The sequence below is a fragment of the Cricetulus griseus genome, chromosome 6 (genome assembly GCF_003668045.3).
Source record: "Cricetulus griseus strain 17A/GY chromosome 6, alternate assembly CriGri-PICRH-1.0, whole genome shotgun sequence".
NCBI lineage: Eukaryota > Metazoa > Chordata > Mammalia > Rodentia > Cricetidae > Cricetulus > Cricetulus griseus.
Genome location: NC_048599.1, coordinates 150006914 through 150030096, shown reverse-complemented (window position 1 = coordinate 150030096; position 23183 = coordinate 150006914). Strand labels below are relative to the sequence as shown.

General features: G+C 40.6%; 1 protein-coding gene across 1 annotated transcript in view; it reads left to right on the top strand.

The window, feature by feature from the left end:
* Nr6a1 (nuclear receptor subfamily 6 group A member 1) overlaps nt 1-23183 on the top strand; it is a 193691-nt gene that overhangs the window by 155178 nt on the left and 15330 nt on the right. The window contains 5 exon segments of the mRNA XM_027423649.2: nt 191-433; nt 12143-12198; nt 17899-18053; nt 20228-20452; nt 22055-22309. Coding sequence (XP_027279450.1) covers nt 191-433; nt 12143-12198; nt 17899-18053; nt 20228-20452; nt 22055-22309 — 934 coding nt within the window.

Here is a 23183-nt window from a genome sequence, read left to right as displayed (position 1 = left end):
TGTGTTAGCATTGAGAAAAGTAGCTCTTTCCCAAAGGCTAACAGTTAGATGAGGTTGGAGAAGGCACTTCAATGACTTAACAGTTAGCCTGGAGTTCATATTTTTTATTTACTCAGAGCAGGGCTGGAGGTTTTGGGAACTATGAGCTTAACCCATTGTTTCCACATTGCTCTAACTTGTACATCTTCAGTTTCTGTTCCAGATGATCGAGCTGAACAACGAACCTGTCTTATCTGTGGAGATCGTGCTACCGGCTTGCATTATGGGATCATCTCCTGTGAAGGCTGCAAAGGTTTTTTCAAGAGGAGTATTTGCAACAAACGTGTGTATCGGTGCAGTCGTGACAAGAATTGTGTCATGTCCCGGAAACAGAGGAATAGATGCCAGTACTGCCGCCTGCTCAAGTGTCTCCAGATGGGCATGAACAGGAAGGGTGAGTTGGAGCTTAGGGCTTTCTCTGCTATACTTCATCCATTCCTTAATCTGCAACTACAATACTTTTTAGTTATTTTTTTCTGTGTGCACTATATAGTCCACAAACTTTTCAAGGAATAATGATAGGAATTTAATTGGAAAGTCATGAAGTAGGACTTGATATCATTTTGTGTACTAGAAACATGGTAAATACAATACACTAGGTATATTTAGAAGTTTGTCCAGGTAGGTAAAGAGTTTGACATTTGTGGTTCTCTGGAAGCTATTAACCTAAGGTGACATAAATAAACTGGCTATAAGAAGCTTTGAAGGCAAAAAAAAGAAAAAGAAAGAAAAAATACATATAAAAACTGTGGTGCACTTTTTAAAGGAAAAAAAAAAAAGACCAAGAGAGATAGAGATGCCTTACCTCATGTAATCATGTGAGTACACAGCTTTAAAAAAAAAAAAAAAAAAAAAAAAAAAAAAAAAAAAAAAAAAAAAGAGGCTTTGAAGGCTTGGGTAGAGGAAGCCAATTAGAAACTTTTTAGAAATGACCAGAAGGGGCCTAGAGAGACAGGTACTGCTCTTATGCACGTAGGAACCAGTGCAATTCAGAAAATACATGAGATCCCATGGAACTGGAATTACAGATATTTGTGAACCACCATGTGGGTTCTGGGAACCGAACCTAGAATTGAACCCAGAGCCTCTGCAAAACTAGCCAGTGCTTATAACCACTGAGTCATCTCTCTAGACTCTAATGATTTATTTTAAGGAGTTAGAAATGATGATGAAAAATCAAACTGGAAATAAAAAAATAGATAAAAAGAGAGAGCTTTATTGTCGTGAAGAAAAGTAAGAGAGGCCTAATAAGATGGCCCAACAGCTAAAGGTGGTGTGTGGTACCAAGCCTGGTGACCTGAGTTCAGTCACTGCAGTCATATACTGGAAGGAGCAAATCAACTCGTGACAGTTCTCTGACCTCCACAGGTGTGCTGTGGCATACATCCCCCCCTCACAGACACACACACATAATAATTTTTTTAAAAGGTAAGAGGATTATTGAAGGACATTTAGATAATTTAGATGTCTTGCAGTTTATTCACAGAAGTATTATTATTAAACACTTCCGTGTGCTGTAAACTCTTCTCTACTTAGTGTGCATCTTCTGTTTGACACACACTAACCCTATTGACTCTTATTCCCGGTTTACACATGCAGCTTAGGGATGAGTATGGGGCCAGTTAATGATTTTGAAGTTATAATGTGTTACTAAGCAGAGCTGTACCTAATCACAGAGGCAATATACTGTTTCACAAATCTCCTGTGTGGCATAGCTATTTGCATATTAGAATACTGTGTGTTTGCTGTATATTAAACAAATGCCATAATAGAGCATTTGAAGTGTTGCCAAGTTTGTCCCTGCCTATCTTTGTAGCTTCGCTGGCCAGAGCAGGGTCTCAGGGCCAGATGTTATGCCATCCGCATGTGCTTGCTTGTTCTTCTACCACTGCCTTTCTACCCTCACCCTGATATGGTTTTATGCTCCACTTTCCTCATCTTCCTTCATTGCCTAGGGCCTGGCCTGTAAGTGCTAAATACCTCAAGCCTTACTGTTAGGGGATACCTTCCTGACTATATACATAGATTGATTATTCTGGTTAATCATTATTCTGGCATGTGGGATTCTGAATGTCCAGCTAAACTCATCTGTTTTGGGGAAGAAAAACCATACTTTATAACCCTTCTGAAAGCTCTGTAGTATACAGCCCAGAGACTGATGTGTTGGACAGAGAGTTACCTGTTTTGCTTCTTCAAACTGGCTTAGCCTAGGGAAGGCTGCTGAGGGAAACTCTGTCACCTTCTGGTTGACACTGAGAAAGCATGACTAAATTAAACTTGCCATGTCAGTATTTTGGAAGTGAGAAGTACTCTACAAAACTTTCATGGCTGATAATGCATAATTTCATTTATTTGTCAAAAGCCATAGAACTTGTCATTACAAAAAGTGAATTTTACTAGATATTGAGGGCTCTTTCCTGCCTGGGTAATGGAAGGTGGATGGGGTGGGGGGTAGGTTAGGGTGGGTTAGGAGGGGTGACGGTGAGGGGAAGGAGAGGGAGAAGGGATTGACATGTGAAGCAAGCTGGTTCCTAATTTGAACTAATAAGAAAAATCATAAAAACTAAAACAAAATAAAAAAATGCTAATCAAGCCAGATATTTAGTTGTGGAGGAAGGGGGTGGAGAGATGGTGTCAACAAGCTGATGAATTCATCTAGCTGGTACTAAAATGAATCACGTAACCACACTGAGATGGTAGGAAGGGAGGGAGCTGGCCTTGGAAAACAGTGTTTTGACTGCATATTGTGAGGGTAAGGACAAAAACAATTGTATACAAACAAAGCACTCTGTTTGTAAAATTGTTTCTCTCAAGGTTATATTTTAGGAATTCTGTCTGTATTTTAAATGCATACTGTCATTAAACAAGCAGATAAATATACTATATTTGAAAGAGAAGTTATTGATCAAGAAAGGCTAGAAAGAATATCAGAATCAAGGATACCAATATGGGAATGGTCTCTGGTGGATAGACAACAGATAGATAATGTGTGGGATGTATGGGACTTTGTAAACATATATGTATTTCTAAACTTTAACATGAGTCTAGACAAATCCAGTACCCAGATTTTGTTTTGAGTATCAATAAAAAGAATAAGATCTCCATGGAGAAATGAATTCAGGGCTGGAACAAGAAAGATATAAGCATGGAGAGTTTTTGGGTTTTTTAAAGGTTTTTCCTTTTATTATTATCTTTTGCTTTTACATTCCAATCCCAGTTCCTCCTCCCTGCTATCCCCCCACCACAATTCCACCCTCCTCTCCATCTACTCCCCTAGAAAGACTACTAGTCTGTTCCATCATCTCATTGAGGCAGGACCAAGGTACCTCTACACCCCCACACCTCTGTGTCTAGGCTGGGCAAGGTATCTCTCCATACAGCATGAGCTCCACTAAGTTAGTTTGTGCATTAGAGTTAGATCTTGGACCCACTGACCTCATATGTTGTACCAGTCACACCATTGTCACCTATATTAAGAGAGTCTAGTTTGGTCTTAAGCAGGTTACCCATTTGTCAGACCCGAGTCAGTGATCTCTCACTAGCTTGGGTTAGCTGCTTCTGTGGGTTTCCCCATCAGGGTCTTGATTCCTTTGCTCATATTATCACTCCTCCCTCACTTTGATTGTACTCCAGGAGCTTGGCCCATTGGTTAGTTGTGGATTTCTGCATCTGTTTCCAGAAGAGAGTTCAAGCTTCTCTGGGATTGTGGATTATAGGCTGGGTATCTTTTGCCCTATGTCTGGTATCCACTTATGAGTGAGCACTTACTATTTTTGTCTTTCTGGTTTGGGGTTACCTCACTTAGGATTAGTATATTTTCTTTTTTCCATTTTGTATTTTTTTAGCTTCTGTGTCAAAAATTGAATGTTCATAAGTGTGTGGGTTGATAGTGGGGGTCTTTGATTCAATTCAATTGGTCCACCTGTCTGTTTTTATGCCAACATCAAGCTGTTTTCATTACTATAGGTCTACAGTAGAGCTTTGAAGTCAGGGCTAGTGATGCCCTCAGATGATCCTTTATTGTACAGGATTGTTTTGGCTATCCTGGGTTTTTTGTTTTTCCACATGAGTATTGCTCTTTTGAGGTCTGTGAAGAATTGTGCTGGGATTTTGATGGGGATTGCACTGAATTTGTAGATCACTTTTTAGTAGGATTGCCATTTTATTATGTTGATCCTACCTATCCATGAGCATGGGAGATCTTTCCATTTTCTTTTTTTTTCTTTTTTAAGATTTTATTTATTTATTCTGTATACAGTCTTTATTCTGTATGCATGCCAGTAGAGGGCACCAGATCTCATTCAAGGTGGTTGTGAGCCACCATGTGGTTACTGGGAATTGAACTCAGGACCGCTGGAAGAACAGTCAGTCAGTGCTCTTAACCGCTGAGTCATCTCTCCAGTCCCGATCTTTCCATTTTCTGATATCTTCTTTAAAGACTTGAAGTTCTTGTCATACAGGTCTTTAGCTTGTTTGGTTATAGTTACCCCAAGATATTTTATGTTATTTGTGGCTATTGTGAAGGGTGTCGTTTCTCTGATTTCCTTCTCAGCCTGTTTACTATCTATACGTTTTTTGTTTTTTGTTGTTGTTGTTTTTGTTTTTAGTTAATCTTGTATCCTTCTCCGTTACTGAAGGTGTTTATCAGTTGTAGGAGTTCTCTGGTAGAATTTTTGGGGTCACTTATTTATACTACCATATCACCAGCAAATAGAGTTTGACTTCTTTTCCAATTTGTATCCCTTTGATCTCCCTTTGTTGTCTTATTGCTATAGCTAGAACTTCAAGTACTATGTTGAATAGATATGGAGAGAATGGACAGCCTTGTCTTGTTCCTGATTTCAGTGGATTGCTTTGAGTTTCTCTCCATTTAGTGTCATGTTGGCTGTTAGGTCACTGTATATTGCCTTTATTGTGTTTAGGTGTGTTCCTTGTATCCCTATTCTCTCCAAGACCTTTTATCATGAAGGAGTGTTGAATTTTGTCAAAGGCTTTTTCAGCATCTAGTGAGGCAGATGATCACGTGTTTTCTTTTTTCTTTCAGTTTGTTTGTATGGTGGATTACATTGACGGATTTTCGTTATGTTGAACCATCCCTACATCTCTGGGATGAATCCTACTTGGTCATGGTGGATGACTTTTCGGATGTATTCTTGAATTCGGTTTGCCAGTATTTTATTGCATATTTTTGCATCTATGTTCACAAGGGAAATTGGTCTGAAATTCTCTTTCTTAGTTATGTCTTTGTGTGGTTTGGGCATCAGGGCAACTGTTGCCTCATAAAAAGAGTTTGGCAATGTTCCTTCTGTTTCTATTGTGTGGAATAATTTGGGGGGAGTATTGGTATTAGATCTTCTTTGAACATCTGATAGAATTCTGAACTGAATCCATCTGGGCCTGGGCTTGTTTGGGTTGGGAAACTATTGATAACTGATTCTATTTCCTTACGGGTTATAGGTGTATTTAAGTTGTTTATCTGTTCTTGATTTAATTTTGGTATGTGGTACTTACCTAGAAAATTGTCCATCTCTTTAAGTTTTCCAATTTTGTTGAGTACAGGTTTTTGAAGTATGACCTGATGATTCTCTGGATTTCCTCAGTGTCTCTGGTTATGTCTCCCTTTTCATTTCTGATTTTGTTAATTTGGATATTCTTTCTCTGCCTTTTGGTTAGTTTGGATAAATGTTCGTCCATTTTGTTGAATTTCTCAAAGAACCAATTCTTTGTCTCATTATTCTTTGCATTGTTTTCTTTGTTTCTATTTTATTGATTTCAGCCCTCAATTTGACTATTTCTTGCCATCTACTCCTTCTGGGTGAGTTTGCTTCTTTTTATTCTAGCACTTTCAGTTCCGTTAATTCACTAGTGTTTTTTTCCAGCTTCTCCTCCACCCCTCCCACCCCCCGCCCCTGGCCCCTCAGCTTCTTTATGTGGGCATTTAGTGCTATGAACTTTCCTCCCAGCTCTGCTTTCATTGTGTCTCATGAATTTGGGTATGTTGTGGGGTCATTTTCATTACATTTTAGGAAGTCTTTTATTTCTTTCTTTATTTCTTCCTTGACCCAGTTGTGGTTCAGTTGATCATTGTTCAATTTCCATGTGTTTGTGGGGTTTCTGAAATTAATGTTGCTGTTGAATTCTAATTTTAAACTGTGGTGATCTGATAGGGCACAGGGGTTTATTCCAATTTTTTGGTTAACTGTTGAGGTTTGCTTTGTTACCAAGTATATGGTTGATTTTTTAGAAGGTTCCATGAGATGCTTGAAAAGAAATTAAAAAAAAAATAGCCCTCAATTTGACTATTTCTTGCCATCTGCTCCTGGGTGAATTTGCTTCTTTTTGTTCTAGCACTTTCAGTTGTTCAGTTAATTCATTGGTGTGGGATTTTTTTCCAGCTTCTTTATGTAGGCATTTAGTGCTATGAACTTTCCTCTTAGCACTGCTTTCATTGTGCCCCATATGTTTGGGTATGTTGTGCAGTCATTTTCATTAAATTTTAGATAGTTGTTTATTTATTTATTTATTTGTTTGTTTCTTTGTTTGTTTCTTTGTTGACCCAGTGGTGGTTCAGTTGATCATTGTTCAATTTCCATGTGTTTGTGGGCTTTCTGAAATTAATGTTGCTATTGAATTCTAGCTTTAATCTGTGGTGATCCATTAAGATACATGGGCTTATTCCAATTTTTTTTGTAACTGTTGAGGTTTGCTTTGTTACCAAGTATGTGATCTCTTTTTGAGAAGGTTCCATGAGGTGCTGAAAAGAACGTATATTCTTTTGTGTTTGGGTGGAATGTCCTATAGATGTCTGTTAAGTCTATTTCAGTCATATCATCTGTAAATTCCCTTATTTCTCTGTTAACCTTCTGTCTAGAAGACCTGCCCAGTGGTGAGAGTGGGGTGTTGAAGTCTCCCACTATTCGTGTGTGGGGCTTGATTTGTGATTTAAGCTTTAGTAATGTTTCTTTTACAAATGCAGGAGCCCCTTGTATTTGGGGCATTAGATGTTTAGAATTGAGATTTCCTCTTGATGGATTTTTCTCGTGATGAATAAGAAATTCCCTTATTTATCTTTTTTTATTGATTTTAGTTTGAAGTCTAATTTGTTAAATATTAGGATAGCTACACCAGCTTGTTTCTTAGGTCCATTTGATTGGAAAATCTTTTCCCAACCCTTTTACTCTGAGGTAATGTCTGTCTGTGAGTTTGAGGTGTGTTTCTTGTATGCAGCAGAAGGATGGATTCTGTTCGTATCCAATCTGTTAGCTTGTGTCTTTTTATAGGTGAATTGAGACCATTTATATTAATGGATGTTAATGACTAGTGATTGCTAGTTCCTGTTATTTTTGTTTTTGTTGGTGGTGATGACATTGTATCTTCAATTCTCTTCTTTGGGGTTTGCTGCTGTAAGCTCATCTATTTCCTGTGTTCTTGTGGACGAAGGTGATTTCCTTGGGTTGGTGTTTTTCTTCTAATACTTTCTGTAGGGCTGGGTTTGTGGATAGGTATTGTTTAAATTTGGTTTTATCGTGGAATATCTTGTTTTCTCATCTACGGTTATTGAAAGCTTTGCTGGGTAAAGTAATCTGGGCTGGCATCCATGGCCCCTTAGTGTCTACATAACTCCTGACCAGGACCTTCTGACTTTCATTGTTGCTGTTGAGAAGTCAGGTGTAATTCTGATAGGTCTGCCTTTATATGTTACCTGGCCTTTCTCCTTTGTAGCTCTTACTATTCTTTCTTTATTCTGTATGTTTATTGTTTTGATTATTATGTGTGGAGGGGACTTTTTGGGGGGAGTCCAGTCTATTTGGTGTTCTGCAGGCCTCTTGTACTTTCATAGGCATGTCTTTCTTTAGGTTGGGGAAATTTTCTTCTATGATTTTGTTGAATATATTTTCTGTGTCTTTGAGTGGGACTTCTCCTTCATCTATCCCTATCATTCTTAGTTTCAGTCTTTTCATTGTGTCTCACATATCCTGCATGTTTTGTGTTAAGGATTTGTTGGATTTAAAATTTTCTTTGACCGATGAGTCTATTTCCTCCAAGTTATCTTCAATGCCTGAAATTCTGTCTTCCATCTCTTGTATTCTGTTGTTTATGCTTGCATTTGTGGTTCCTGATTGTTTACCCAGATTTTCCATTTCCAGAATTCCCTCAGTTTGTGTTTTCTTTATTTATTGCCTCTATTTCAGATTTCATGTCTTTGTTTCCTTCAGTTGTTTGATTGCTTTTTCTTGGTTTTCTTTAAGAGATTTGTTGATGTCTTCCAACTTTTTGTTTTGTCTTTTCCTCCATTTCTTTAAGAGAAATTTTCATTTCCTCTTTAAGGACCTCAATCATCCTCATAAAGTTATTTTTTAGCGTCATTTTCTTCTACTTCATCTGTGTTGGGCTGCTCAGGTCTTGCTGTTGTAGCACTACTAGTTTCTAGTGGTGCCGTATTGCTCTTCATATTGTTGAGTGTGTTCTTACCTTGTTGTCTATACATCTCTTCCTCTAATCGGTATAGGTGCAACTTGTGCTTCAGCAGTTCTCTCTTTGTCCAGTTTGTGTAGTTGCAGGGCTGTGGCCCTGTTGACTGCTCCTTCAGGCACAAGTAGATCAGAGCTTCTGGTGAACTTTCCTCCTGGTGGAAGTGGGCACAATGCTCAGGTGGTCACTCCTTAAGGTACAGGTGGGGCTACCTTGAGGTCCAGTGAACGCTTCTCCAGTTGGAGGTGCAGATGTGGCTGAGTCCATGTAGTAGTGGGGTGTCTACCATCGAGAAATGGCAGTGGATGCTGTCTGTGACACAGGTGCTCTTTCCAGAGTAACTTTTTATAATAGTTTCTGCAAGCTACTACTAAAAAGCACTGCTTTTGCATCACCCGTTTTTCCTATGAAAGAATCCTAGTGAGTAAGTGGAGAAGACTGATGAAAATACAAGTTGCTGCCAGACACACAGCACCCTAGCACTGACTTGCAGCCAAGACTCACTGAAGGAAGTGCAGCAGAAATGAACACTGGTTTAAATGAAAGTGAAGTTTAAAAATAATAACTTCAAAGGGGAAATTGTATTTATAGAGAATTTACTTTAGTCAGAATGTGATGGAGGTTTGTGTCTTAGGGTTTTTATTGTTGCAGTGAAACTCCATGACCAAAAGGTAAATTGGGAAAGAAAAGATTTATTTTTCTTACACTTCCATATTACTGTTTATAATTGAAGAAAGTTAGGGCAGGAGCCTGGAGCCAGGAGCTGTTGTAGAGGCTATGGAGGAGTGCTGCTTACTGGCTTGCTCAGCCTACTTTATTATGGAACCCAGGCCCACCAACCCAGGGGTCTTATCATCCACATGGCTGGGGCCTCCCCCTCAATCACTGATTAAGAAAAATGCTTTACAGGCTTGCCTACAGCCTGATCCTATGGAGGCATCTTCTCAGTTGAGATTCTCTCCTGTCAGATGACTTTAACTTGTGTAAAGTTAGCCAGCACAATTGACCCCTTGTCAAGTTGCCACACAAACACACCTTTCCTTTCTCATTCATCCTGAACTTCTCACATTAACAACATAAACAGCGCCACAACACCCAGTGGGATTAAGCAGGGAGGCAGAGGCAGGAGGATCTCTATTTGAGGCCAGTCTATACAGAATGAGTTCCAGGACAGCCAGAGCTACACAAAGAAACCTTGTCTTGAAAAATGAAACAAAAATACATAAATAATTTTAAAAGTTCCACAGTCTCTACAGATTCAAATAGATTAACATTTCAGTCTCTCTAAAATAACCAATCTCCGGCTGGAAAGATGGCTCAGAGGTTAAGAGCACTGACTGCTCTTCCAGAGGTCCTGAGTTTGGTTCCCAGCAACCACATGGTGGCTCACAACCATCTGTTATGAGATCTTGTGCCCTCTTCTGGTGTGCAGATATACATGGAAGCAGAATTTTGTATACATAATAAATAAATAAAATCTTAAAAAAAATAACCAATCTCTAAAAACCCATAATCTCTTTTAAAAGTTCAAAGTCTTAAAGCTCTGGGCACCTATAAAAATCAAAATTAGCTTAAATACTTTCTTACTTCTAGAGGGAAGAACCAGGGCCTAGTCATAATCAGATCAAAGCAAAACCGAACTCCTAAGAGTGTAAATAGCAAAACCTTTAATGTCTGAGATCCACTCATGCTCTTCTGGGTTCTTTCAAAGGGTTCGGGTCACTTTTCTAGCTCAGTCCTCTACAGCACACACAGCTTGTCTTCCAAGTTCAGGCAGGCTCCACTCCACTGCTGCTGCTGTTCTTGGTGGTCCCATGGTACTGGCATCTCAAACGGTGGAGTCTTCTGGTGCAGGTGGGCCGCACTTTTCACCAATAGACTCTTCATGATGCCAAACCTCAACTTCTGTGCATGGCCTTTTCAATCCTGCCTTCAACTGCTTTTGAAATTGCACCTTGATCAATGGCCTCTCCTGGACTCTCACAGTACCAAGCTTCAGCTGTTCTTCATAACCCCTTCATTCCTTCAAAACTAGTACCACCTGTGTGACTCTTAGCTTGTGACTTTACCTTGTGTCAACTAAAACTATCCAACATAGTTAGTATCACCAGTAAACATACCAGCACGATTTTCTCTGGTAAGATAATGCTGAGAAAAGCTTGGGCACACACAGAGATGAGAGTCTAGGAAGAGACAGAAAAACAGATCCTAAGAGAGAGAAAGAGACAGAATGAGCATGAAGTTCATCATCAGAATACTTATGAGGAAACTTAGGAGCCCATATTGAAGTACATTTTTCTTTTTCTTTAAAATTCTTTTTTTCTGTCTTTTATTTTTCCAGATAGGGTTTTTTTGTGTAGTCCTGGCTATCCTAGAACTAATTCTATAGACTAGGCTAGCCTAGAATTCACAGAGATCAATCAGCCTGCCTCTGACTCTAGAGTGTTGAGATTAAAGAAATACACTACCACCTACAGCTGGAAGTTCATTTTTCAAAATAACTAACATTGTAGGAAATACTACTGGAAAGTGTCAGGTCATGAAGAAAAATTGGAGAAAACAATAAAAACATGATTTCTAAGTGCAGTGTTGAGTTCTCTTTTGGCAGCTTACAGTTTTCTAAACTCTGGTCCCAGGGTATCCAGCACCCTCTACTGGCCTCTAAGCATCAGGTACACATAGACAGACATACATGAAGGTAAAACACCCATATGTATACAAACCCCCACCTAAGTGTCTTTGGAGACTGGATAAATAACTTGGTGGTTAAGAGCATTTGCTGCTCCTGAAGAGGACCTGGATGGCTCCCAGGACCCACAGGGTGAATCACAACCATCATTAACTCTGGTTCCTTGGCTCTGACACCCTCTCTGACCTTGGGCACCAGCCACACATAGGTACACACATGTAAGTGAGATACTCACATATTAAACAAGCAAATACTAAGTAAGTTCCTTCAGCTTCAACTTCCTGCTTTTGTAAGGAGGAATGAGTGAGGTGAACATTCCAATTAATAAAAACTAAATGTCAAAAGCCATGTTCTCCAGAGTTGGGCATCCACCTAGATAGTAGAGTGCTGTTCTGATTCCTAATTAAACTTAGGCAGAAAAATAAGATATATTTTATTTTAAAATGCAAGTGTTCACTCCCCAACTAAAATGGCCCACAGCTTGAGGTACAAATATCTGGTGGGATATTTGCAACTGGAACTTGTTGACCACGTTGAACATCTTGAATGTGTACAGTATATGCAGTGTATATCCAGTGCCTTGAGAACCCAAAAGTATCTGCTGCTTATGGGCAACTTACAGTGATAAAGTGCACTATGAGTCCAGAAGACCTGTGTTTAGTCTTGACTTCACCACTTACTACACTATACTTTTAGGCAGTTAAGGTGTGTGTGTGTGTGTGTGTGTGTGTGTGTGTGTGTGTGTGTGTGTGTGTGTGTGTGTGTGTGTGTTTTGAGATGGGGTCTCACTATGTGACTCTGACTGGAACTCACAAACCAGACTAGCCTCAAATGCACATAGATCAGCCTACATCTGCCTTCCTAGTGCTGGGACAGGTAAGTTTCCCTTTTGTTTTTAAATGACTGTGAGTGTGCTTCTGACTCTCTTATGTTTCCTTCTAGCTATCAGAGAAGATGGCATGCCTGGAGGCCGGAATAAGAGCATTGGGCCAGTGCAGGTGAGTTCTTATCCCCACTCTCTTAGTGTGTTCTGGAAGCCTGGTGCTCCAAATGCTCCTGTAGCTGTTCACTTTGAGCCCCTCTTCTGCCATTTTGGCTTCCACTCCTGTTTAGAGTCTGAATGTTTAAAGTTCAAAGCTCTTACGGTCCCTGAATCTTTTGTAAGATTTTCACAGGTATTTGAATTCACTTTGGGTTCTAAACCATCCAGAGAATTATTTTTTTCCCATTTGACCAACCACTTAAAGTTATAGGTAGCTTAGTCTGGCAAAAATCAATAGCTCACATTCCTCTCTTATTTTGTTTTTTCAAGACAGGGTTTCTCTGTAACATCTATGGCTGTCCCAGAACTTGCTTTGTATACCAGGCTATCCTTTAACTTACAGAAATCTGCCTGCTTCTGTCTCCCCAGTGCTAGGATTAAAGTGTGTGCCACAACCCCTTGGCTGTTGTTCATCTTATTATTATTAAAGTAGGAATAGTAGTATTTCCACTCCACTCCATCCCATAGGTATTTACCAAATTCCTCCTCTGCTGGTCTATATACTGTGGGCTCAGTTTAATGAGAGAGACAGATAATAAATAGACATCACAGTACACTGAGAGCTATCAGAAGATGTCCAGGGATGCTTATGTTCTTTTTTAGAGGTTGGAGACACTCAGGAAAAGGTTCCTTAAGGTGCTTTTGAATTGATCCTTGAAGGGGAAGGAAGAGGTAGCTGTGTTGATAAGCTAAGCATTATTTATCAAAGCTAGACAGAATAGACTGGAATGTCCCAAAGACAGATCCTTTAAAAAATCACAAGGAGGTAGTTCAATGAAACTGGAGCACTAGGCACATGTAATAGCATGAAGAAATAAGGCAGAGAGTCCTTGAATTTCAATCAGTTCTCTAAAGCATGGCCTCAGCTGTCTTTGACCATGCTTCTAAGTAAAGCCTTTATGGGGCCAACCTATATCTCCTGTTCTTACTAGCAAGCAGAAGGGCCCCCTGAGTCTAGAGAACTGAATCTATTTTATGACCCACCCTTCAAATTAATCCCCAAGTACATGTGTAACCAGGATCAGTTTGACAAATTTTTGCTGTATACCAAGAAGCAGTCACTAAACAATTGTAAATAGGGAGACTGTCATATATAGTCTAATGGAAATGCTTTAAAAGGAGTTTGCAGAAGCCTATTGGAAGAGAGTCAGATAATAGTTTGAAGTAGTATAATGACAGCACAGATCAGAAGGCAGAAAGAGCCAGGAGAGAGTTCATCAACAAATTAAAAGGATTTCTCCAGTTAAGTATAAACAAATGAAAGACAATAATTCAGAGATGTACTGATATATGAGAGATTTCCTGCATCAGGGTATGTATAGTTGTGTGTAAAACTTTACTGTTTTGATTTGTTTAATCAAGCATTTTTATTCCTCTTGAAAACTAATTTATTTTAGTCTGGACTAAAAACAGCGTGGGGGTGGTGGTGGTGGTGGTGGTGGTGGTGGTGGTGGTGGGGTGTGTGTGTGTGTGTGTGTGTGTGTGTTTATGTAGTGGGTGCTGTCATCCATGTAGGCACTTGTGGAGGGCAAAGGTTGGTATCGGGATGTCTTTATTTGGTTTTCTGCCCTATTTTTGAGACAAGGTCTTTCAGTAACCCTCAAGCTTGCCATTGCTGCTAGACTGACTAGCCGGAGCCCCAAGCATGCAATGTACCTGTGTCTTCCCACTCCCAGCACTAAGACGACAGGTGTGCATCACTATGCCTGACTTTTATATGGGCATTGTTAATTTGAGCTCAGACGCTCTCACTGGCACAGCCAACACTTTACTCACTGAGCTCTTTCAGTTTTTAGGTATCTTTAGTTACGTGCCCAGAAGATAGCTAGAGTTCTTTTCATCTTGCATGACTGATTAGATGCCTCACATTTCTTTTTCTTAATTAATTGCTTGGGCTGGAATTTTCAGTACTCTCTTGAATAAGAATACTGAGGTGGGCACCTTTATCCTGCTCTTGAATTTAGAGGAAAGTCTTTCCGTTTTCAACATCTGACACCAGCTTTGGGTTTTTCACATCTGACCCTTGTTCATTCTTTTCATATGTTGGTGTAATAGATTATCTGTTGAGGGAAATTCTTAAATATTTTCTCAATTTAAGACAAAAATCATCTGGAACAGTGGTTTAAACAACCTTTTCACAGGAGTTGCCTAAGACCATGGGAAAACACAGATATTTATATTGCAATTCTTAACAGTAGCAAAATTACAGCTATGAAGTAGCAACAAATAATTTTTGGTGGGGGTCATCACAACATGAAAAACTATATTAAAGGGTTGCAGCATTTAGGAAGGTTGAGAACCACTGCTCTGATAGCACCTAATGCATTCTTAGTGCCCTGTAAGACTTCTGCTCTGCCAGGAGATGCTCAGGTCCCACAGCTGTAAGCTGTCCTTTTAGAACTGAAGACACCAGTGCTTAGAGAAGCCATTTCAGTGACTGTTACTATGTTTGAGGTTTTTTCTTGTTGGTTGGTTGGTTTTGTTTTTCTTATTTGTTGTTGTTTTGGGGGTGTTTGTTTGTTTGTTTGTTTGAGACAGGGTTTCTCTGTGTAGCCCTGGCTCTGTAGACCAGGCTGGCTTCTAACTCAGATGGTTCTGCCTCTACCTCCCAAGTGCTGGGATTAAAGGCATCCAACGTCACTAACCAGTTTATGTTTGAGTCTTTATACTAATCATATTATTTTGGTTTTCTAATAATTATGGGTGGTGTGTAAGAGTTGTGATCTGTAAGTTATCAGTTGTGGTGGATTTCTCTGTATAATAGCCCTGGCTGTCCTGGAACTCAAGTTGTAGACCAAGCTGACCTTGAACTCACGAAGATCTGCCGGCCTCTGCCTCCTGAGTGCCAGGGTTAAAGGCATGCACCACCACCACCACTCAGATGTGTTTGGCTAGTCTTAATAAAAACAAGGAGAGGTGGAATTTCCATTTATTAAGCATCTATTCTGTGTCAGGTTTTTTTTTTTTTTTTTTTTTTTTGGTTTTTCGAGACAGGGTTTTCCTGTGGCTTTGGAGGCTGTCCTGGAACTAGCTAGATCTTGTAGACCAGGCTGGTCTCGAACTCACAGAGATCCGCTTGCCTCTGCCTCCCAAGTGCTGGGATTAAAGGCGTGCGCCACTACCACCCGGCTCTGTGTCTGTATTTTATAACTTTATCTTGTGTTAATGACCAAGTCTGTCTGGCTTTGACCTGTGTATTTCTCTGCTCTAGCTCTGATGGGATAGCCCTGAGCTACAATGGAATAATATTGCCTGTTGGCAGGCAGAAAAGCTGAAGCACAGAGGGCTCTGGTGACTTGCCTTTCCCAGGATCATCTAGCTAGGAAATCCCAAATTATATTAGAACCCAGGTTAATCATTCCCAACAAGTTCTGTCTTCTGTGTTGTCAGTGTATCAGTGATTGCCCCGTCTGATGGGGACAACAAGAAAAAGCAGTCACAACTCCCAGCTGGAGTAAGCTGCCTTCATGGGTTGGCTCTTTTCACCCAGCCCAAGTCTCTCTGTTCCATGCCTTTCAAACACTATTCTGGCTGTCAGCACTCAGGCTTCAATGATTTCAGAGTTCTTAGGACCATTAAGAGAAAGGCTGGATGGAGTAATTGTTTTTTAGGTATATATGACTTAATTTTAAAAACAATTACTCCATTTCAATGTCTACATCAAACAATTGCAGACAAACTCCTTTGTTTATCTCTAAGTTACATCCTCCTTGCCACATTCTCATTTACATTCAGTTCTTTTTTTTTTTTTAAGATTTTATTTATTTATTATGTATACAGCATTCTGCTTCCAAGTATATCTGCACACCAGAAGAGGGCACCATGTGGTTGCTGGAAATTGAACTCAGGACCTCTGGAAGAACAGCCAGTGCTCTTAACCTCTGAGCCATCTCTCCAGCCCCAACATTCAGTTCTTTTTTGGGGAAAAAAGCAAAAAAACAAGAGGGTGGAATTGGGGGGTAGGGGGAGTGAGGAGGAAATGGGAATTGGGATTGGAATGTTAAAAATAAATTAATAAGAAAAAATTGTTGCTGTGGTCATGGTGACTATTCACAGCAATAGAAAACAAAAAACCTTTATTATTACAGGGAGAAGTGGAGGTAGGGGAACTTCAGTCAGGATGTCATATATGAGAGAAGAGTAAATATATTAATTTTTAAAACTATTACTGTTGTGTATATGTTTATACATGTGTATCCTTACATGCTCACATATGTGATGTGTGTGCAGGCACACAAGTGCCATAGTTCATTGTTGGAGACGTCTTTTCTCTCCTTGTATATTTATATGAGTTCCAGGGGTTGAGCTTAGGTCTTCAGGATGGTGTGGGAAGCACATTTACCTGCTAAGCCATCTCACTGTTCCTGTAGTGTTGTATTCTGAAAGCTTTTGTTTGTGACCATGACAGTGCTGGGTTTTCTTAGAGGCCACTAGAGCAGGTACATATGCAGGCTTGAGCCAAACTGGCCTGGGAGAAAATGGCTTTTGCCGTTTCCATAGAAACCAACATAAAATTTTCTCTGGCCCCCCCTCCTTAGCACTTATTCTGTCAGTTCTGTATTGACCTGGACCAGTTAGGCATCAGCCCTATGTTAGAAATTGTATAAAAGATTATTTGCTCTCTATAGAGTAGTGGACTGAGTAGTAGCATATTTCTGTTTCTTCCTCATACCCCTGACCACATCTAGGTACACACAGTATGACTCAGGAGCTGTGATTTAAGTTTTATTTAATAGACTAGGTGATACCTTTCTTTTTAAAAAGAAAAATCTATGTGAAAGTACATGTCATTCCTTAACAAATGAACACAACTTACTCAATATCCATTTATACATACTACTTCTTTGAGTCCTATCATGGTCTTAGCTGTTACAGAGGCTGTTTTAGTGATGTTCTGTAACAATGACAGCCCAGTTTGGTGGGACAGGCCTACAGTCTCTGCTACTTGGAAGACTGAAGCAGAAGTACTGCTTGAACCTAGGAATTTCAGACTAGCCTGGGCACTCTAACAATACCCTGTCTCAAACAAAGCAACCCAAAGATGTTGATATTGTAACTCTCAGAGCTTCTGTAATTGTTCCTCTTGCTAGATTCCTAGCAAGAGTATCTGATTTGGTTAATCCTCACAAGAATCCAATGAGATCGGGATTTTGTTCTGTCTACCAAACAGATGGAGGTACTTCACTTGAGGTCATTCGTAACTTTGCCAAGTTTGTGCTAGAAGTGGTATAGTCTGAATTTGAAAAAAGGTGGTCTGCTTCCAGAATTTATACCATTAACTAGGATGCTGCCCTTCCTGTCTCAGAATCCACATAATTATGAATAATAAATAATGACAGATAATTTTATAAAGGAGGTAACATTCAGTATTGGTTAGTGCAAGTAGGAAATTGCCACTGAAGAATGAGTTTTAGTTAGGAAAGTGAAGACTCAAGGACAAAAGTCATAGACTTTGTGCCTTGAAGGTAGGATAAATGGGCAAGGGTAAAGTCATGGCTCTAGAAGGCAAGTGTCCAAAGATTGTGTCCAAATATACTGAGCATATCCAAAGAAGTCCAAAGAGTAAGAGAGACCTGAAGTATAAACTCTTAGGCCTATAGAGAGAACGGGAAGTTATCTACAATACTAGGTCTAACGTGTCCATTTCTTGTCAAAGATATCAGAAGAAGAGATTGAAAGAATCATGTCTGGACAGGAGTTTGAAGAAGAAGCCAATCACTGGAGCAACCATGGTGACAGCGACCACAGTTCCCCTGGGAACAGGGCTTCAGAGAGCAACCAGCCCTCACCAGGCTCCACACTGTCATCCAGGTGAGCTAAAGGCAAACCCAGTATCATCACCTAGGGACCAACCATCCAGCAAGTAGACCTCGAAAGAACTTCTGGTAGAGTACTCCTCTACCAGGCTGTCTCAGCCTTTGTGCCCTTGGTCTTTCAGAATCTTGGAGACCAGGATGGCACAGGCCAGTTTTCCAAAGCCATGTCTTTTGCAGACTTATAAGTGCCCCATCTGTGCATATTCACATAGGTTTCATTTAGCAGAATAACATTTCAGTACACTGACTGCAGACTGAGTTAACAGTTTTTCTGACTCACCAGAATCAGTGTTATGGGGAATTCAAGATTAAAGCCTTTTGAGGCAATCATGCTTTCTTAAGTTAGCTAATAGCTGTAAGTAAAGCTTTTAGCTACAATGGAAGGGGTCCTCACCCCAGAAATCTTTCATATAGGACAAAAATTAACAAGTATTTTCTTTTTTTTTTTTTCTTTCTTGGTATTTTTGAGACAGGGTTTCTCTGTGGCTTTGGAGGCTGTCCTGGAACTAGTTCTTGTAGACCAGGCTGGTCTCGAACTCACAGAGATCTGCCTGCCTCTGCCTCCCGAGTGCTGGGACTAAACGCGTGCGCCACCAACGCCCGGCTAAGTATTTTCTTGAAATTTCACATCTGGTAGGGGGTTGGAAAGATGCCTCAGCAGTTAAGAGCACTGGCTAAACTTCCACAGGTCCTGAGTTCACTTCCACAGGTCCTGAGTTCAACTCCCAGCACCCATATGTTAGCTCACAACCATCTGTAATAGGGTCTGATGACCTCTTCTGACATACAGCCAAACATGCAGACAGAGTACTCATATACATAAATAAATCTGTTTTTAAAAGATTTTATTTATATATTATGTATACAAGATTCTGCTTCCATATACATCTGCACACCAGAAGAGGGCACCAGATCTCATAACCGATGGTTGTGAGCCACCATGTGGTTGCTGGGAATTGAACTCAGGACCTCTGGAAGAGCAGTCAGTGCTTTAACCTCTGAGCCATCTCTCCAGCCCTCAAATAAATAAGTCTTTAAAAGAATAAAATAAATAAAAATAAAATGTCACAGAGTAGTGCCTGTGGAGATAGTTCATTCGGTAAAGTGCTGGCTCTGCAATCATGAGCCCTAGGTTCGATCTCCAGCACCCACATAAAAGACATATGCAGTGAGAAATATATAGATTGTGTCTCCTCCTAGCACTAGGGAGACTGGCCACTGGGGCTTACTTGCCAGATAATTTTGTTGAATTGGTGTGCCCCAAGTCCTGTTAGACACCCTATCTCAAAAGCATAAGGTAGAGAGCCATTGAAAAAGACACTTGATGTCAACCTCAGGCCTATACACACGTGCAAAGCACATATGCAAATGGTAAAAGAAAGAAATTCTCTTTTTAAAAAGGGTCATTCCAGGACAGGCAGGACTACATACAGAACCTGTCTCCAAATAAACAAATAAAAGGTCATATAGTAACTCTTTCTAATCCTGGCCTGGGTCCCAGCTCCCCAGCTCTGCCTTTGTGCCTCAAAAGCAGTACACACCATATGTAAAGCAAGGAGTGTGACTTTGTTCTAATAAAACTTAATTTACCGAAAATAGGTCATAGGCTAGATCTTCCCTATAGGCTGTAGTTTGCCAAACTCAGCTATAGAAGATGTATCTAGAAAAAACTAAATAATGGGCTGGTGAGATGGTTTATCAGGTAAAGGCACCTGCTGCCAAGCCCAACTACCTCAGACAACCCAGGATCCACAAAGTGGAAGATGCTAACTCCCAGTAGTTGTCCTCTCAATCCCACACATTCATTGTGAAATTCACTCACTCATGCACTCTTACAAATACATATAAATGCGAATACATAGATACTTTTTTCAGTTAATTGAGAAAATGGTTAGATTTTTCCAAAACAGGGAAGAATATGCCTTCCTCTTCAGATTCACTGAGTTTGCCAGTGTTGAGCCCCATGTTTCTATACCCACACAGAGTCCTTGTCTCACAGATGGAATGTAATAAGGTAGATGTGCATGAAACCATTAATTTTGTTCCATGGCTTGATTAGTCACAGATTTCGTGACCAGAGACCACCTCAGCCATCTCCTGACTTACTCCTTTGAGCAGGTGCTTAACCTGCCATGACTTTTCCTGATGTGAAGTTTTTCTCTCCAATAGGTCTGTGGAACTAAATGGATTCATGACGTTCAGGGATCAGTACATGGGCATGTCAGTGCCTCCACATTATCAGTACATACCACACCTTTTTAGCTATTCTGGACACTCACCACTTCTGCCCCCACAAGCTCGAAGCCTGGACCCTCAGTCCTACAGTCTGATTCACCAGCTGATATCAGCAGAAGACCTGGAACCATTGGGCACACCCATGTTGATTGAAGATGGGTGAGTGAATTCTGTCCTGCTTGGCCCCCTTGAAGTCTCAAAGTACCCCTACCATGCACCAGATGTATACACAGCTTTGTCATTGAAGGGATTGGTCCCTCTTGTTTCCTTAAGCATCTTTTCTCAGAGAGCTCAGGTTACTTTTCAGTCCCTATGAAATTTGGATTGAAGGCCTTCATTTCTTTATGGGTATACCAAGCCCTGAAATGGTTGCCTTTGTGCCAGAAATACGTTCCACATCATGCCTAAGGTTTTTAAATAATTCAAGCCCTAATTGGTTTTTTTGGTTTTTGGTTTTTTGTTTGTTTGTTTGTTTGTTTGTTTTTCAAGACAGAACTTCTCTGTGTAACTGCTCTGGCTGCTCTGGAACTTAATTTGTAAACCAGGCTGGCTTGAACTCATTGAGATGCCTGCCTCTGCCTCCTGAGTGCTGGGATTAAAGGCGTTCAGTATCATGCCTGGCAATCCTAACTGGTTGTGACCTATCTATATCTGTAGCCAACATGCCCATGGCATGTGACTAGCAGCCTTTGGTGCAGGCCTAAATGTCTGGAAGAGATACCACAGTCTGCATTTGGCTCTATTTGAGTGTTACCTAGTTCAGCATCTGGGCCACCTATTCTTGCACCCATTACTTCTTAGGTAAAGAACATGGGTCGCTAGAGTCTTTAATCTTAGGCCTCCTAGAAGGTGACCTGAGATCCTCAACTAGGCTCCAGTTTCAGAAGAGTAAACTTAAATACATACAGAAAGGATCCCACAAAGCTTTTATGGAGGGTATGAGGAAGAGGGTGACAAGGGAAGTAGGGATCTTGAGAGGAATAAAGCTGAGACTCAGAGGCCCCTTTAGGCTAGAGCTGAGAAATAGTTGTTCACAAAGTCTGAACCACTCTGGTTCCTGAGCTGTTGCCACCAGGGGGCACAGTGAGGACAGGAAAGGCTTCTGAATGCCTGTTTTGTTCAGCAGTCTGACTCTGAGGCATGTTTGGCTTTGGGTTTTGTTTTTGTTTTCTTTCATGTGTGGTTGCTGTTCCTTATACTGGGTATGCTCTAGACCCACTGCATTAGAGTTTTCACTACCAAAACTAGAGCAGGAATGAGTAAGAATTTCTTCCAAGACATCAAACATCAGAGAACACCAACATTAAGAGTGATAGTCCTGCCGGGCATTGGTGACGCACGCCTTTAATCCCAGCACTCAAGAGGCAGAGGCATGTGGATCTCTGTGAGTTCGAGGCCAGCCTGGTCTCCAGAGCGAGTGCCAGGATAGGCTCCAAAGCTACACAGAGAAACCCTGTCTCGGGAAAAAAAAAAAAAAAAAAAGTGATAGTCCTTCATAATTCCAGAAGTTCCTAAACCTCCATTCCCCTCAGCATCCTCTTCTCGGCAAACCATCTCACTGCCCCACTACCCTCACCCCAGATTTTTGCTTGCCCCAGCTCTACCCTTTATAAGATGTTGAGTGAAACTGGAAATCCATGGTCAAGGGCAAGGGGTCTGCTGCTAAGGACATACAAGTGTCCTTAAGGAATACCCTCCTCCTTTGCTCCTACCCTCACTCTTTTGCTGATTGAAGTGACTCTGTCCTGTGCCTACCTCCAGATATGCTGTGACACAAGCAGAGCTATTTGCTCTGCTTTGCCGCCTGGCCGACGAGTTGCTCTTTAGACAGATTGCCTGGATCAAGAAGCTGCCTTTCTTCTGTGAGCTCTCAATCAAGGATTACACGTGCCTCTTGAGCTCTACATGGCAGGAGTTGATCCTGCTCTCATCCCTCACAGTTTATAGCAAGCAGATCTTTGGGGAGCTTGCTGATGTCACTGCCAAGTACTCACCCTCTGATGAAGAACTACACAGGTGAGAGCTGGTAACTGGGGAGGACATCCTGAGCAACCAAGCCATTATCCTCCCTGTGAAGCACAGCTACCTAGTCTTCAAACGGGGAGCACTAAATCCCACATACTATGTCACTTACTAGCTTTGTGTCATCGGCCAAACCACAGGTTCTGAGTAGATAGAGTAGGTACCTCTCCAACAAGGCAGGGATGATGATTATGTGTCATAATCAGTCAGATTGTCAGAGTGCTAAGATGTTGCTTCAGTGTTATGTCTACATTAGTAGGATGATATATATGGGGAAAATAAAAATCTAAACTCTACCTGCCCCCAAGGGAAGCGACTCTGGACTTGGAAGTTACCTTGCTATCGTTTGTAGTCAGCTTTATATTACTGATTCTTTCTTATAATGTACGGTAGCATAGACACAATTGTGTTTGTATATTGATAAGAAAGTTGATGTTCAGAGAGCCTGGTCCTTAAGGGTTTTGGATTTTAATCTAGAGCCTAGTCTTGAGCTTGTCCCATCGATTCCCATCCCCACCTGTGTGCTCCATCTGACTGCTTAGTCTCTTTTGTGGTTCCTGAGGTGGGGTGAGAAGTTAAGAGACCTGTCCACATACTGTTTTATTCACTTTCTTTGAAGACCTAGGGAAAATGGGACCCTTAATTTCTGACCCCCCCAATTAAGACGATTATCTGTTTCAATAATTTTTCTGGTTTATTAATTTATTCATATGAAATGTCTTGTAGCTTAATTCACATTTAAATAGACATTTCAATAAACCACCTTTTTTGGACAGTTTAAATAATAGAAGTCATACAATTTAAAGTTACCCATAACAAGGGTAAATGAGGTATGGAGGAGATAGTTCTAACTCTTCGCAGGACTTGG